The sequence below is a fragment of the Pezoporus occidentalis genome, unplaced genomic scaffold (assembly GCF_034315485.1).
Source record: "Pezoporus occidentalis ecotype Australia unplaced genomic scaffold, CSIRO_AGI_Poc_V1 ctg322, whole genome shotgun sequence".
In the NCBI taxonomy this organism is placed as follows: domain Eukaryota; kingdom Metazoa; phylum Chordata; class Aves; order Psittaciformes; family Psittacidae; genus Pezoporus; species Pezoporus occidentalis.
This window is the reverse complement of record NW_026915181.1, coordinates 198,126-212,552: the sequence shown is the minus strand read 5'-3', so window position 1 is coordinate 212,552 and position 14,427 is coordinate 198,126. Positions and strand designations below refer to the sequence as shown.

The window sequence follows — 14,427 nt, the reverse complement described above, 5'->3', positions numbered from 1 at the left end:
AGGGCTGCTCGGCTCCGCTCCACGCCGCTCCGCTCTCTGCCCGGGCTCCGGCTGTCGCGCCGGTGGGCAGCCCGGCGGAGCAATTGCAAGATAAACAGAGGAGAAAGCGGAAAGGAGGGAGGAAAAAGAAGGCGAGGAAAAATCCCCCAGCCCTCCTTTCCCCAAGGAGACGCCCCCGGGGCTCTCAGTCTCCTGGCCTAAGAGGCGGCCGCGGGCGACGAGGCTCGGCCGCTCCGCGGGGCTGGAGCAGCGGGAGTTGCGCGGCCGCGGGCGGAGTGCCGCCCCTGGCGGAGGAAGCTCTCGGGGAGGCTGGGGGTTCCGCGGCCAGCCGGGCGCTGCACAGAGCCCGCTGCCTGCCGGGGGCAACGGGGCTGCGGCGCTGCCTCTGCGCCCGTGTAAGCCGCGGGGCATCTTGCCCGGCGGCCCCCGCCGCTTTCCCTTCCTCCCCATCCCCTGCCTTTCTCTCTCCCTCTTTTCCTCCCCGGCACCTCCCGGCCCTGGTGGGGGGCCGCCGCCCCTGGCTGGCAGCGGGAGGGGTGCCGGGACGCGGCAGCCCCCTTTATTCCCCCGCGGAAACTTTGGCCGGCGCGGAAGGGGGAGGATGGAGCTAGGGGAGGCCGTGGCGTCCCCCCTCAACTGGTCCCGAGATGAGGCAGAGCCGCCCCGCGGGGAGTTCAACCTCTCCGGGCTGCCAGTGACGGAGGGGAAGCCCCTCTTCGGCATCGGCATCGAGAACTTCATCACCTTGATCGTCTTTGTGTTGATCTTTGCCATGGGGGTGCTGGGCAACTCGCTGGTGATCACGGTGTTGGCAAGGAGCAAGCCAGGCAAACGTCGCAGCACTACCAATATCTTCATCCTCAACCTGAGCATCGCTGACCTGGCCTACCTGCTCTTCTGCATCCCCTTCCAGTCCACAGTCTACGTGCTCCCTACCTGGGTGCTGGGTGCCTTCGTCTGCAAGTTCATCCACTACTTCTTCACCGTCTCCATGCTGGTGAGCATCTTCACGCTCTCGGCCATGTCGGTGGACCGCTATGTGGCCATCGTGCACTCCCGACGCTCCTCAGCCTTGCGTGTTTCTCGCAACGCTCTGCTGGGTGTGGGGCTCATCTGGGCTCTCTCCTTTGCCATGGCCTCCCCTGTGGCTCACCACCAGCACCTCTTCCACCGCGAGGCCTCCAACCAGACTTTTTGCTGGGAGCAGTGGCCCAACCCACGCTACAAGAAGGTCTATGTGGTTTGCATGTTTGTCTTCGGATATCTGCTCCCGCTGCTGCTCATCTCCTTCTGTTATGCCAAGGTGGGGCAAAACAGGTAGAGGTGAAGGGTATGTAAAAGGAAGGGGGGGGGCACACACAATGGTGGTGGGTGTCCATGAGCTGTGGGGCCATCTCTGGTCACATGGAGGGACATGGCACTGTTGGGAGGTGGCAGGGCAGAGGTGAGTCTGTGGTGCAAAGGGAGAGTGTAGGTTTTACAGCTGAGGGATGACTGGAGCAGGGGGACATGTGTATAGCACAGACATCTCAGGACAGGGATTGCACAGGGCTAGGAGGGGGGATGTTCTGGCAATTACTGGGCTCCCTCTGACAGACATCCTTGTTGCAAATCACTGAGAAGCTGCAGCGCTGTGCTGCTTTCTCTGTCAACACAGCTCTCCTATTTTCTTGCAGTGCCATATGAGTTTAACTCAGATAAAGTACAACAGAGCAACAAGTTGTTCAGTCTTCAGATGAAGCACTGCAGTTCCTTAAAATGCAGTGCACTTAAAAATGACACAAATCCAACAGTTGGGTCTGATCCAGTGAATGTGTTCAGATCAAAAGATGAATACCACTGCCTGGTCCCTGTGAGCCTTGCCTTGTCCCAGTTGAAGTGCGAGTGAGATTTACCTCTGACTTCAACAAGGGCAAGGTGATGCTCTGGAGCAGTGCATGGGGACACAGGTATAAAAAAGCATAAGTAAGGGTGCCCTAATAAGGGTATTTAAGGACTTTTTTGCTCAGACAAACTGTCATAGTTTTCTGTGAATATTAATTGCAGCCTTCATCATACGGTCCACTGCTTTCTGCTGCACAGGAGCTGGAGCTACAGCTGCTCTCTGCTGGGTTAGGCAAACATCCTCCTGTTGCTGTGCCAGCAGCCTTCAGGAGCAGGATTCCTCTTGAGGCAGTAAGTTACATTTGAGAGGACAGGTCTGCTCCTGCAATTAAAGACTGCTGGTGTTGAAAAGTCAGTTCTTTATTTGACAAGTTAAATAGATGTAATTTAAACATATAATTTGATGTTCAGTTTGATATGCATTTCATGTAAATATTTAATATTCATATTTCTATCTACATCAGCTTAATTGTGATGTGCAAATTAAGGCTAGAGTGGCATCCAACTCTGCTAAAACCAAGTTATGCAGAACTCGAACAACATTTCTTAATTACTATTTGTAATGAAAAAGTCTGACTTGGTAAATGGAGAAGAAATACATGCTTTCATGCATAAACTTGAGTTCTGTTTTCCCTGGGTGAATACACTGATGCTTCATCTACAGTGCTGAATATGACTGAGCTGTGAGAGGGATGAAACTTGCTGTAGCCACAGATTATCAGTTTTAAGAAAAGATTACCTATTTCAGGGAAAATGCTATGGAACGTGACCAAATGGAGTTTTTCATCTATTAAGAATTATTATATTTTTCAAAGCCAAAGCATCTTCAGTTTCAACATAAAGTGCCAGCCTTCAAAGTCTAATTATATTACAGGAGACTGAAAACTAGCCTTTCAAAATTACAACAGTCCTGAATAGTAGAGGGGGAAAAACTGAAATAGGCTTAAACAAGATACAAGCATAGTAAACATAACACACCATCGTGTTACAAAGCACCACTACAGAAGTAGATCACTTAATATTAGTCTGAATACAAAACAAAACAAAACAAAAACCCCACAAAACCCCACATCAACGAAGCAACTCTGTGGAATATATGCCCAGAACAAGTTCATAAAATCAACGCTGCTGAAAGTTACAATTAAAATCTTGTGTTTAAGTTATTGCCAGGCTAAGATCTTGATCTTGCTTGGTGATGTGTTTTGAGCCTGTGTCAGGCTGGAAGATCCAACCCGTAGGGGATGAGTTTTAGGAGATATGCAGAAGATACCTGGTATTCTCATCAGTGTCAATGACGCTGAAAAATGCCATGACTTGTACATGGCTGTTGGAGGTATTGTACCTTGTGGCATAAATACTCATTCCTGTCCTCGCTAGGAGCCACTGGCAAATCTCCAGCTAGAGTGTTTTGGCACATGGGGCAAGGTCAGGGGAAATTAAGGATCGTTAATTGAAAATCGGAGCTGAAGTTTTCAGTTTGTCAAAGCCTCAGACTCACAGGTCTCAAGCGAAGTGGTCACTGCAGCCTCTTGCTGGTGTCACTGAAGTACTGTGAAGTACACGTATTTGGGCTTCTGAATGCATGCAGGGTTACTGCTGTGTAATAGCCTTAGAAGTATTATAGAAATAAATGCATTAGTTTCTAATGGACTTCATTGGCTTTCATGAACTGTGGATTAGCTAAATGATGCAATATTCTGACACACTAGATTAAGACAAAGGAGACTCATTTCTCTATTTGAATATATTGCCTTTTTCAGACTCCTTTAAGGCAGTTCTGTTTCTTTTATAAGGAAATTGCAATTGAACTTTCAGTTTTGAAAGTCTCATTCTTTAGGCACTCTAATATGGAGCTGAGTTCTTTCTCTCAATCTCTATCAAATTATGTTAGAAGAGATTTGTGTTTTCCCCAGTGGATATCAATACTGTTATTGCCTACAGAAGTGCTGACATAGTGTTAGATATTTGGAAACAGAGTCCCCCCATAAAATCAGAAATGGAAATCTCACATGACATGCTCTTAACGCAGAGATTTATGAGATCGTGCTCTGTGTCCTGTGTGTACAGCTATCCATTTCCTGTCTCCCACAAATAACTTCTGTTGAGTTTCAACCAAATTTGGCAGAGGAGTGAAAATATCAGAAAGAATGATATTTCCTTAGTTTTGTGAAAACAGGAGTCAGTGAAGAAGGTGGAAAGTCTGCATCATCCTCTTTTCCTTTAAGGAGAGTCAGTTTGCACTCAACTGTTAAACATCAGACAAGCCATAGGGAGAAGATGTCTGATGTAGCATCTGCTCATGGAAGACACACACCTTCTTGGGAGCACACAGTCAAGAGATCACAAATCCATAGCAGACCAGCTTTTGTTAGCTCACAGAACTACTCTTGAAAGGAACTTACTACTCCACCCAGAGGAGCAGTGATTATATAGTTATTAGCTGAGTTACAGTGCTGTATTTTCTTAATACTGACTTTTTGTGTGTGTTTTATAACACTGCTACATTTGCTCACTGAGGTGCTCTCAAAGGGCAAAGTGATAAATACTTCTCAGTGAGCTTCTAACAGTTGGCATCTGCCAGGGTAGTACAATGTGACAGCTGATTTTGGGTACTTCTGCTTTTGAATACCTGGTGATGAGGATTTATAGGCTTGGTTAAAAGTAAATTGTAAAAAGTAGGAGCCTCAACATAAAACACAAACGTACGTGGTTTTTGGCTTAAGATATTTTATTTTAAATTTTGCTGAGCAATGAGGGAAAACTTAACTAAACCATATTAGTAGTACTATTGAATGAAAGAGGGTGAAGGATCTGTTGTAACAATAGAAGCATTGCTTTCAAGAATGAATTGCAGGCAATGGCACTTGAATTTAAATCAGGTTCATACTGTAAAATATGGTTCAGAATGTAATGCTGACATTATGGCTCTGTTAAAAAAGCAGTTCATTCTTATTAGATAATGACCTTGGGCAGGCTTTCCAGCTGCATGATTGTCAATGGCTGATAATGAAGGTGTAGTCATTGGAATTATACCCAGACAGACAGGAAATACGCTTTGCAACAGTGTAGACTTCAGACTTCTACAGTATTTGGCAGATTTACATGAATAGGCACTGATAACAATCTATTTTTTTCTCTCTCCTATATTGGAAAAATCCTTCTCTCAACTTGATTTGTTCATAGTTGTGTATTACAGTCTGGACCGGACTGAAATGTCATATGCTTCTGTGATCCTGAAAATCTTACACCCTCTTTCACATCAGGATAACTTTCTTCCCACAGCAGCCCACTCTCATCTCCAGAAAACAGGAAAGCTATTCCTTCCCCAAGAGCCAGATAAGATCTGCAATTGACAGGTACATGAAAGCTGGAGTTAGAAAAGTTTCACGTAAAGGGTGAATTTTTCCACAGAGCTGAGTTTTTGGAAAATATAACAGGTTGTTGAGAACAGGTTGTGACCTGTTGTTTAGCAAGGTGTGTATTTCATTATATGAATTAAAAATGCACATGCAAATGTAGTGGGGGATATCTTGAAATACTTTCTTTAGAGAAACAACCTGAGGCAAATTAAGAGGCACTTGTAGAATACTTGCTCATTCAGGTGAAGCGACAGTAGCTGTTAGAGATACAATTGATTATTCATTGGCCCAGAGAAGAGGTAATTTGAAAAGGACAGTGAGGTGTCTTTGATTTCCCTTGTAGTGTTTGTGCATAAACATGGCTCTTAATATCCCTCCACAGGGTTATGTGTAGGTCTCTGAGTGCTCTTTGACTGCTGTTGATAGGTAATTAAATTCTGCCTATTTCTCTTCCTGCTGGTTTGCATACCATCTGGTACACTATCATGCAGAGCCAGCATGTTTTCACTGGAGAGAAACATGTATACAATCTGAAAGAGGGGAAATTGAGAAGGATTCATTGGAAGGTTATCCTCTAAATCTTCAGTAGGCACCCCGCTCCCACCCCTCAGATACCCAGTTTAACAGTTTCATCTACTGCATCTTTCTTTGGACTGCAGAGAGATATAATGCAAAGATGTTTGTTAAAAATTTTGGATCAAAAGATAAAAATATTTGTGATTGTGAGAGAAGATTTTGCAGTTCTAACTTCTGGGAAGTGTTTATCTGACTTTAGTTTTCAGCTGTGAGGGAAAATCACAGTAGAGTACAGTACATTCTGTGCATGGCAGGAGATTGGATTCACAGAGGCCCAGTAGAAGCAGCACATCATTGTAAGTTATGTCGAATAGCAGTGATGGGAAGTGAACTTCACTGTATTTCTCCCATGCTCTTTTATGTTTTACATATTTCACCCATGAACTAAGCAGTACACAGTGACAGCAGGTGAATAAAGAGTGTGTGAGCTAACGGGTCATCTCCCTGGTCTTCTGCTGGACCTCAGGGGCTCTTATGTCCTTTCTTTCTCATCTGCTCCTGGAGAAGAAAGAAAGGCTGAAGCCAAAACAGGCTTTTCTCAGAGAAACCCCATTTATTTTTCTCCTGCCTTTCCTGAACTCAGGTCAGTCTTGATAGCAGCCTGGCCACTGTTTCAGAATAGGGAGTACCTGCAGGGCTAAGTCATTCACACACAAACATGTTAGTGCACAGGTAAGCACAAACGAACTGCACTTCCAATGTTAAGTGGCTACAAGTAGTTTTTATTTTTATTTTTGTTCCTGGTTTCTGTTGTTTTATTGTTCACTGGTAACTAAGAGTAGATACTTGAAAAGTGCAGTCCACTGATTATGGTTATTTACAAATAACTATCATTTCTTTTAATTCATTATGTAAGTTTCTAAGATTCAAATCCAGAGTGAGTTCAAGTCTGTAGGTCATCATGTCTGGTGCTTATCCTGGTAGTGGTTAGCTGTGTATTCTAAAGAAAACAGGGAAAATATCCCTTGATAATGTAAGACAATTTGAATTTATACACTTTTTCCCACCTCAAGAAGTCGCTTTATAAGCCCTAAAGTTTAGTGTTATATTCCTTAAAAAAAATCCTTTTTATGTTGGATGATCTTACCTATTAGATTGTTCTCAGTTCATCTTAAAGATATGTAATGTGCAACCTAACATCATCATCATCTAATTGAGCTCTACACCTCAGCACTCTTTCTATTCCTCTGATTTTAATTAAAATCTCGAGTTTAATTCAGCATCTCTTTTTTTTTTATTCAGTTCTGTATGGTTTACAACTTGTTAAACACATTCAGCTGAAGAGATATTCCCCGCCCCCCATGCCTACAAATCATGCCGTATGAATATATTAGATTCGTTTAATACTGATTGCAGGTAAATTAGGGTGTGCACTTGTATATGACCACTATCCAAAATCTTATGTATAAATCATTATGTTAAAATTTGGATCCTACTCTTGGATGATGAGCCTTTTGGAGATATATTTTAAAAAAATTACTTGTGAAAGGCGCGTGACAAGTATCACCAAATTCTTGATAAAGGTTATGCCTCATTTGAGATACATTTTAGTATAAATTATTTCTGAAAGCCTAAGCTTCTTTCAAAGATCAAATAGCACCAACGGCCTGATTGTATTAACCAAACATCCATCTGAAGAAAGCAAATTATGCAGGTGACTCAGAAAAGCTCTGACTAAAAACATACACTTTTTATGTTACATGCAGTAAAGGTCGTTCTAAATTAACAAGCATTGACATTTTCATGGAAGAATGATTGTTAATTCTAGGTGTATGATAGGTTTCTGTTCGTTGCCTTGTTCATTTGTAATATATATTTGTTATATAGTATATCTGAATTTTTATAGAAGAATTCAGTTGTTGCCTGCTTCATATTTGTTGATTCCCACAGATGGAGATACTTAATTCCTTTGGATTTTGTATTGTGCACTTTTGAAATGTGTAAATTGAATCAGAGAAGTTTGTAAGCGACTCATCAGTACTGGAGAGCCTACCCTAAAATACATGGGTTTGAATTTAGAAAGCGCTGTAATACAACATATAAATTAATCTTTTCAGGTTCTTAATCATCTGCATAAGAAGTTGAGAAACATGTCAAAGAAGTCAGAAGCATCCAAGAAAAAGGTAGATTGCTTTCATTACCATTATGTATTTGTTTGGTTTATGGCTAAGCTAATTTAGTATCATATTACTTGTTGCAAAGATGTAATGGAGAGAAGGAATTGAAGTATTTAATGATGTATTCAGCATCTCTCTGAATTTAGCAGGATTGGAATATTTTCTGATCTGAGTTTTCCATCTCAGTACATTAAGTCACTACCTAAGATCCCCATATTCTGAACTTCAGAGCATCTGAAATTCACACATGAATAGACAACCTGTCTGTAATACTAAATTGGGTTTTTTTTTGCCTCACAGGCATTTCCCCCTAACTTGTAAATATTTTCTTTTTTAAAAAATTGTTTTTTAAACTAGTTGAATCATTTATGAATCATAGAATCACAGAACGGTTAGAGTTGAAAAGGACCTTAAGATCAGCTAGTTCCAACCCCCCTCAGACTAAACCATCTCACCCAAGGCTCTGTCCAACCTGGCCTTGAACACCGCCAGGGATGGAGCATTCACAGCTTCCTTGGGCAACCCATTCCAGTGCCTCACCACCCTGACAGTAAAGAACTTCTTTTTTAAAATGAGGTTTATTTTCTTTGTGATAGAAGTCTAATAAGAGAGTTTCAATCATTCTTCAATTCTATTGATTTTCCACAAAACCATTTTTTTCTGCTATGTTCAAGGCATTAGTTATGTACTGTTACAAGTAGAATCGGGAAAGGTCTTTAAAACAGAATATAAGCTTTGTGATTTAGAACAATATTTGATGTGTTTATATATTGAATTTGTCAGTTACTATAACACAGTTCTGATTTTTTATCAGATTTGACCAAAGTAATGATTTGACTAACTTCTCAGTTTATGAATGCGGAGCCAGAAAAAACCCTTAGGCTATAGCTTTTCATTTGATCTGTTCACTATTACCGTATGGGCATGCAGACTGTCTCCAATGTAAATGAGATATACATGGGCTCAACAGGGAATAAGTAATCTATTATTTATGCATTCCCTATTTTATTGAAAAATATCCTAGTCAATAAACTTTAATACCTAGAATTAAAACAACTGTTGTCCTGATTCTGTAAATTACTTGACATATATACTTTTACACTTCATGTCATCAAGGCCAAAAGGTCATTTTCAAAGGTGTTCTGCACGTTGCCATCTCTACTCTCATCTAAATTATTCTCAAACTGGAAATAATCTCTGCATTTACTCTAAACACTAACTCTTAAAAATTGCAAGTAAAAATCAGATCTGGCTAGGAACTCGTTTCATAGCTTCAGGAAAAAGCATTATGTATATGCCCAAGACTGCTTGGATGTATTAATGTTCAGAAACCAAAGGGGAAAAAAAATAAAGGGGAGCCCAAACTTTTTTTTGCCATAGCAAATACATTTTTCATAGAATCACAGAATGGTTAGGGTTGGAAAGGACCTTTAGATCATCTAGTTCCAACCCCCCTGCCATAGGCAGGGATGTCTCACACTAAACCATCTCACCCAAGGCTCTGTCCAACCTGGCCTTGAACACTGCCAGGGATGGAGCATTCACAGCTTCCTGGGCAACCTATTCCAGTGCCTCACCACCCTTACAGTAAAGAACTTCTTCCTTATATCCAATTTAAAATTCCCCTGAGTAAGTTTTAACCTGTTACTGTTTGCCCTGTCACTACAGTCCCTAATGAAGAGTCCCTCCCCAGCATCCTTGTGGGCCCCCTTCAGATACTGGAAGGCTGCTATGAGGTCTCCACGCAGCCTTCTCTTCTCCAGGCTGAACGGCCCCAACTTTCTCAGCCTGTCTTCATACGGGAGGTGCTCCAGTCCCCTGATCATCCTTGTGGCCTCCTCTGGACTTGTTCCAACAGTTCCATGTCCTTTTGATGTTGAGGACACCAGAACTGCACACAATACTCCAAGTGAGGTCTCACGAGAGCAGAGCAGAGGGACAGGATCACCTCCTTCGACCTACAGCCTAACTCATGCTTTTTTAAGGCAACTGTTTTCATTAGTGTGCTCTCTCTGGTTACTGTATCTTTCTTCTTTTTCTTCTACAGTTTTGTTAGAAATGCATTTCAGGCTTAATTATACATTTATAGCGTTATTCAAAACTTTATGGAAATTTCAGTAGCAGAATCTTAAAAGTAATGTGCTGTATGTGTGAAAAAAAGTTAGTGAAGAATACGAATGTGCCTAAATGCTATTTGTCATGATTTTTGGTCACAAAGCATCAATATTTAACATCATGTATTTCAGGTGGGTTTTCATGTGCTAATGAAACACCCTAAGGAAGCTCCCACTAGGTAAACAAGAGCTTCCCTTTAGTGTTACTTTGGTTGCAAGCCATAGTGATGATTTTGGAAAGGTAAACTCTGAAGTTAGGATTAGGAGGACTAATGGGATATAACAGATGTTTTGAGGTTCCCTAATACAAAATTGTTTATTCTGCAGATATGAAAAACCTTAAATAGTTACAAGAGGCACATGGTCAACCTCTGTTTTGAGGTGCGTCTGTATAGTCTTTTGAAAGCGATTTTCCTGGTATATTTTGATTTTTGAACACACTGAAGTAATATACCCCTTTTGAAGTAATTGTGGAAATGGTACCCAGGCAATATGTTTTCAGTTGGAATATTAACACATTTAAAGGATCAGAGAAGGAATTGCTCTTAATTTGTACTTCCTTGTTAGCACATATTCTCCTGATGAGACCTGAAAGAGATAATATGTGTGTGGCTGTCTGATAGTGGCAACTGACTTAAACTCCACAGGGCTAAGCAGGTGAATAGCTTGTGGAAACAAATGAATCCTTGAGACTAAACAAATTATATTTTAATACCGATACAATGTCCTTTGTTTCTGTTGTGAGATTTTACTAGCCAACAACGTTACTTTGACCTGTTAACAGTGAAATCAACCTTTATATTTTTCTGTAAGTTTCTGTAAATTCAGCCATGTTCTATTTAATAGGTCAGTCTGAATTATTATATATAATCAATTAAGGAAGTAAAGACCAAGTTCAATAAGCTAACAAAAAGACTAGATAATCTGTGTGCTAAAGTACTTATCACTCTGGCCACTGGTTTACTTTTGCCTGTGGAGAAGAGCCTAGGTTATCTGAAAAATTATTTTGTAACTTGTTAATATAGTAATGATAATGGTCCATAACATTATGTGCTTTTGGAATTAATAGTAGGCTTTTACTGGGAGAGTGACTTAGTTGAAAGAGATACTTGTTGAAGAAGTAGATATTAATTAGTTGAGCAACTGCAAAGCAGTAATTGCTGTTTCTGAAATAAGTGAAAGCTAAAGAAAGCAATGGACAGTCAAACTCCACTGTGCCCTGGCAGAATACCTTCAGCACCAGAAAGATCTGTGCTGACTGATGGTGTAGTTGTCTGGATGGATCTAATGAACTTGATGGGACTCTCATAAACAATGAGAGTGGAGTCAGGAGGCATCACTGAGGATATTTTGTAATCCCTTTTTCAGATTTTGGTGCTTGGTGGTGAGCTTTGATTTCCAGATTGATTTTGACTGTTGATGATTACCAATGTGTGAAATTTCAAGCTCCTTACTTTTGTTTCTTTTTTTTTCCCTAGTTGCATCCCAAAATGTTGTTGCATGATTCCCCCCCCATGAAAATTTTACATTTAAAGGAGAGACTTTCAAAAAGCGCCTTCTCTTTTTGCAGACACTTGAGCAAAGTGTTCGTCTGACTGCTCTAAGCTCTACCACTATCTGCCCTCATGTATAATAGATCTCTCTTGAAATTATGGTCAGAAATCCTTGCACACCATACTCAAATATAGATCATTAGATCTGGATGAGATTTCCCAAAGACCCATATTATCATTATTTCACTTCAAGCTTATGCTTTTGTCTAAGGAATCAGGTACATAATTCTTTTACTTTCAAGCAAAGCTATATACGCCTTTTACTATGGCATTTTCAGGGCTAAAGTTCTTCTTGCAGTAGTCACTATCCAGACTAAAGCCCATATATGCAATGGGGTAAAATCAGTAATAAATAGTCCACAGTGTGTTCTTTCTCAGCATCTCCCCATGCCCCTCAGTAATGGTTCTGAAGCAGGTTTAAAGTGGATTCTTCAAGTGCTCATCAGACATCTGTGTTTTCCTTTCCCTGTCTCAGACAGCACAGACTGTGTTGGTGGTGGTAGTGGTTTTTGGCATCTCCTGGCTGCCGCATCACGTGATTCATCTCTGGGCTGAATTTGGAGTTTTCCCACTGACTCAAGCCTCCTTTCTCTTCAGAGTAACAGCACACTGCCTGGCTTACAGCAATTCTTCTGTGAACCCGATTATATATGCATTTCTCTCTGAAAATTTTAGGAAGGCCTACAAACAAGTCTTCAAATGCCAGATAGGTAACGAGTCACCTCTGAATGATGCCAAGGAAAATAGAAGTCGAATAGATACACCACCGTCTACCAACTGTACACATGTGTGAACTTTGAAAAGTCATAAAATGTTGGCTTCTCACTTGTGTGAACCAGACACCTAGAAAACAAAGCACAATGAGCTTTATCCTGGGTTTATCTTGATGAAGCTAATTGGTATTTAATGGACTGAAGTTGCATTTGTAGCAAAAGTTTGTGAAACTGGTATGAAAGAAAGATCCTTTGCATCTTAGCTTTGTCAAATGAAGCTATTGGACCTTTAAAAGATACTTGAGAAAAAACGTTGGAGATATGTGTGTGTCTAAGCACAGGTGTGTAAACGTTCTAATATACAAGAAGGAAATGTTGACATGGACAAGTAACTTTCTGACACCTTACTCCATCGAAGTGAAGAGATGGCTAAATTTTCTGTCTTACAGATACTAAATACTTTAGTACTATGATTTCAGAGAGGAAAACTCTTGTTCTCTCTTCAGATTGTTTTGACAATGCCTCTTCACTTTTTAATGTAAAGATGGGCTCTGATTCAGAGTTGAAATAACCTGTGTACAACTCGAGGCAATTATCTTAGAGAGGAAACACCAATTATACCTGTTTAGCTGTCTTTTTAATGTAACATACTGAGTAATGATGGAGTTCTTTCCACTTCGTACAGCTGCCTTTTGTGTACGCTATGTAAGGTTTTGTTTATGGCCTGTATGTAGTTGTACCAAAATGAGGATCTGTGTCTATCTGAGGGAAGGTATTCTTCGTGTGTTGCATGTGTGTGTATGTTTTGTTAACTTTATAGACTTTGAGGTGGAGGTAAGGTTTTAAATGTGCAATATATACATATATTTTAAAATATTATGTTGTATAAAGTGACTCTGGGCAATGCTTAAATGTTCAGAAACAATATTACCTTAAAAATTGTAGCAGGGGCTTGATATTGTGTAGCTCTAAATTGGAAAAACTCAGAAAGATTCATTTAAATCAATACAGAATACATAAGGTAAATAGCCCAATTCTGCAAATTCTTCAATAGGATGAGTAGTTTCAGCAATTTTATAAAAGTACTTAATATGTCTTTATGTGGTAAGCCACTGAAGAAATATTGGAAAGGCACTCAGTCCAATCAGAACCTTACTGTTAGCTGGAATGAGATATGGTTTTACCTTTTTAAGTTGAGTACATTAAGTTGAAGAAACCTCCAGACATCCACTCAAGGCAGGGATATCCTCAGAGTAGGACTGCTTCCTTATTTAGGCAAGTTTTGAAAATTTCTAAGGATGGAGATTCAACAGGTTTTGGGGGAACTTGTCCCAGTGCCTAATCACTCCCACTAAACATTTTTTTCTTATCCCAGCTGGGATTTCACTTGATTGTGACTTGTTGCCTTCTGTCCTTTTTTACTGTGTACTTAAGTCTTCTCTCTAACAAATACGTAATTTAAGATGGCAGTTAAATTTCACCCAACAGTCTCTTCTTAAACAATGCGTCACTCTCTGTCTCTCCTCATCTCTCGTGATCCAGCTCCCTAGCCAAATTAGTGGCCTTCCATTGCCCTTTCTCCAGCATACCATCCCTCTTGTGATCTTGGGAGTTCAAAACTGAACAGAGTGTTCCAGAAGTGTCCTCACAAGCACTGAGTAGGCTAATCGCTTCAGAGTGTTGGAAGCACATCAACTATGGGGGGTTAGCTCACATGAAAATGTCTATGTTTCTATGAAAATGTCAAGTGTTGTCTGCTTGGAATCAGTAAAATATTATCAAAGTCATGCTATTGCATGCATGGTGTCTGGTTCATTCTTTCAGACACAGTTTGATGATATTGCTAAGAACACAAAATACATGAAAAAATAAAACCACCTCAATTGGAGAAGGAGGATTTATCCGTGCAGGAAACCATTTTTGGGGTTAGGATTGAGGTTAGGAAACAGAACAGTGTTGAACAGCCTATAAGCTTTCAGATCCTCGGCACTCACTAATCACTCAAATTATTAAAGCACTATCAGACTTCAGGTGAATTTTTAACATATTAGGATCTTCCACGCTTTGAAACTCGTATTTTTCCTTTAAAAAATGCTTGTGGTTTTATTGCT

The 14,427-nt window shown here is 40.7% G+C and overlaps 1 protein-coding gene across 2 annotated transcripts; it reads left to right on the top strand.

Annotated features, from left to right (window-relative positions):
- Window positions 1-391: 391 nt before the first annotated feature.
- GALR1 (galanin receptor 1) lies at window positions 392-14,120 on the top strand. 2 transcript variants are annotated; one of them, XM_062628761.1, is made up of 3 exons: window positions 392-1,303; window positions 7,877-7,942; window positions 12,079-14,120. In XM_062628761.1, exons 1-3 carry the CDS (start codon window positions 602-604, stop codon window positions 12,394-12,396), a joined length of 1,086 nt encoding a protein of 361 aa, XP_062484745.1. In that variant the 5' UTR covers window positions 392-601; the 3' UTR covers window positions 12,397-14,120. The 2 variants fall into 2 exon arrangements, with proteins under 2 accessions (XP_062484745.1, XP_062484746.1); XM_062628762.1 differs by lacking the exon at window positions 7,877-7,942.
- Window positions 14,121-14,427: the final 307 nt, after the last annotated feature.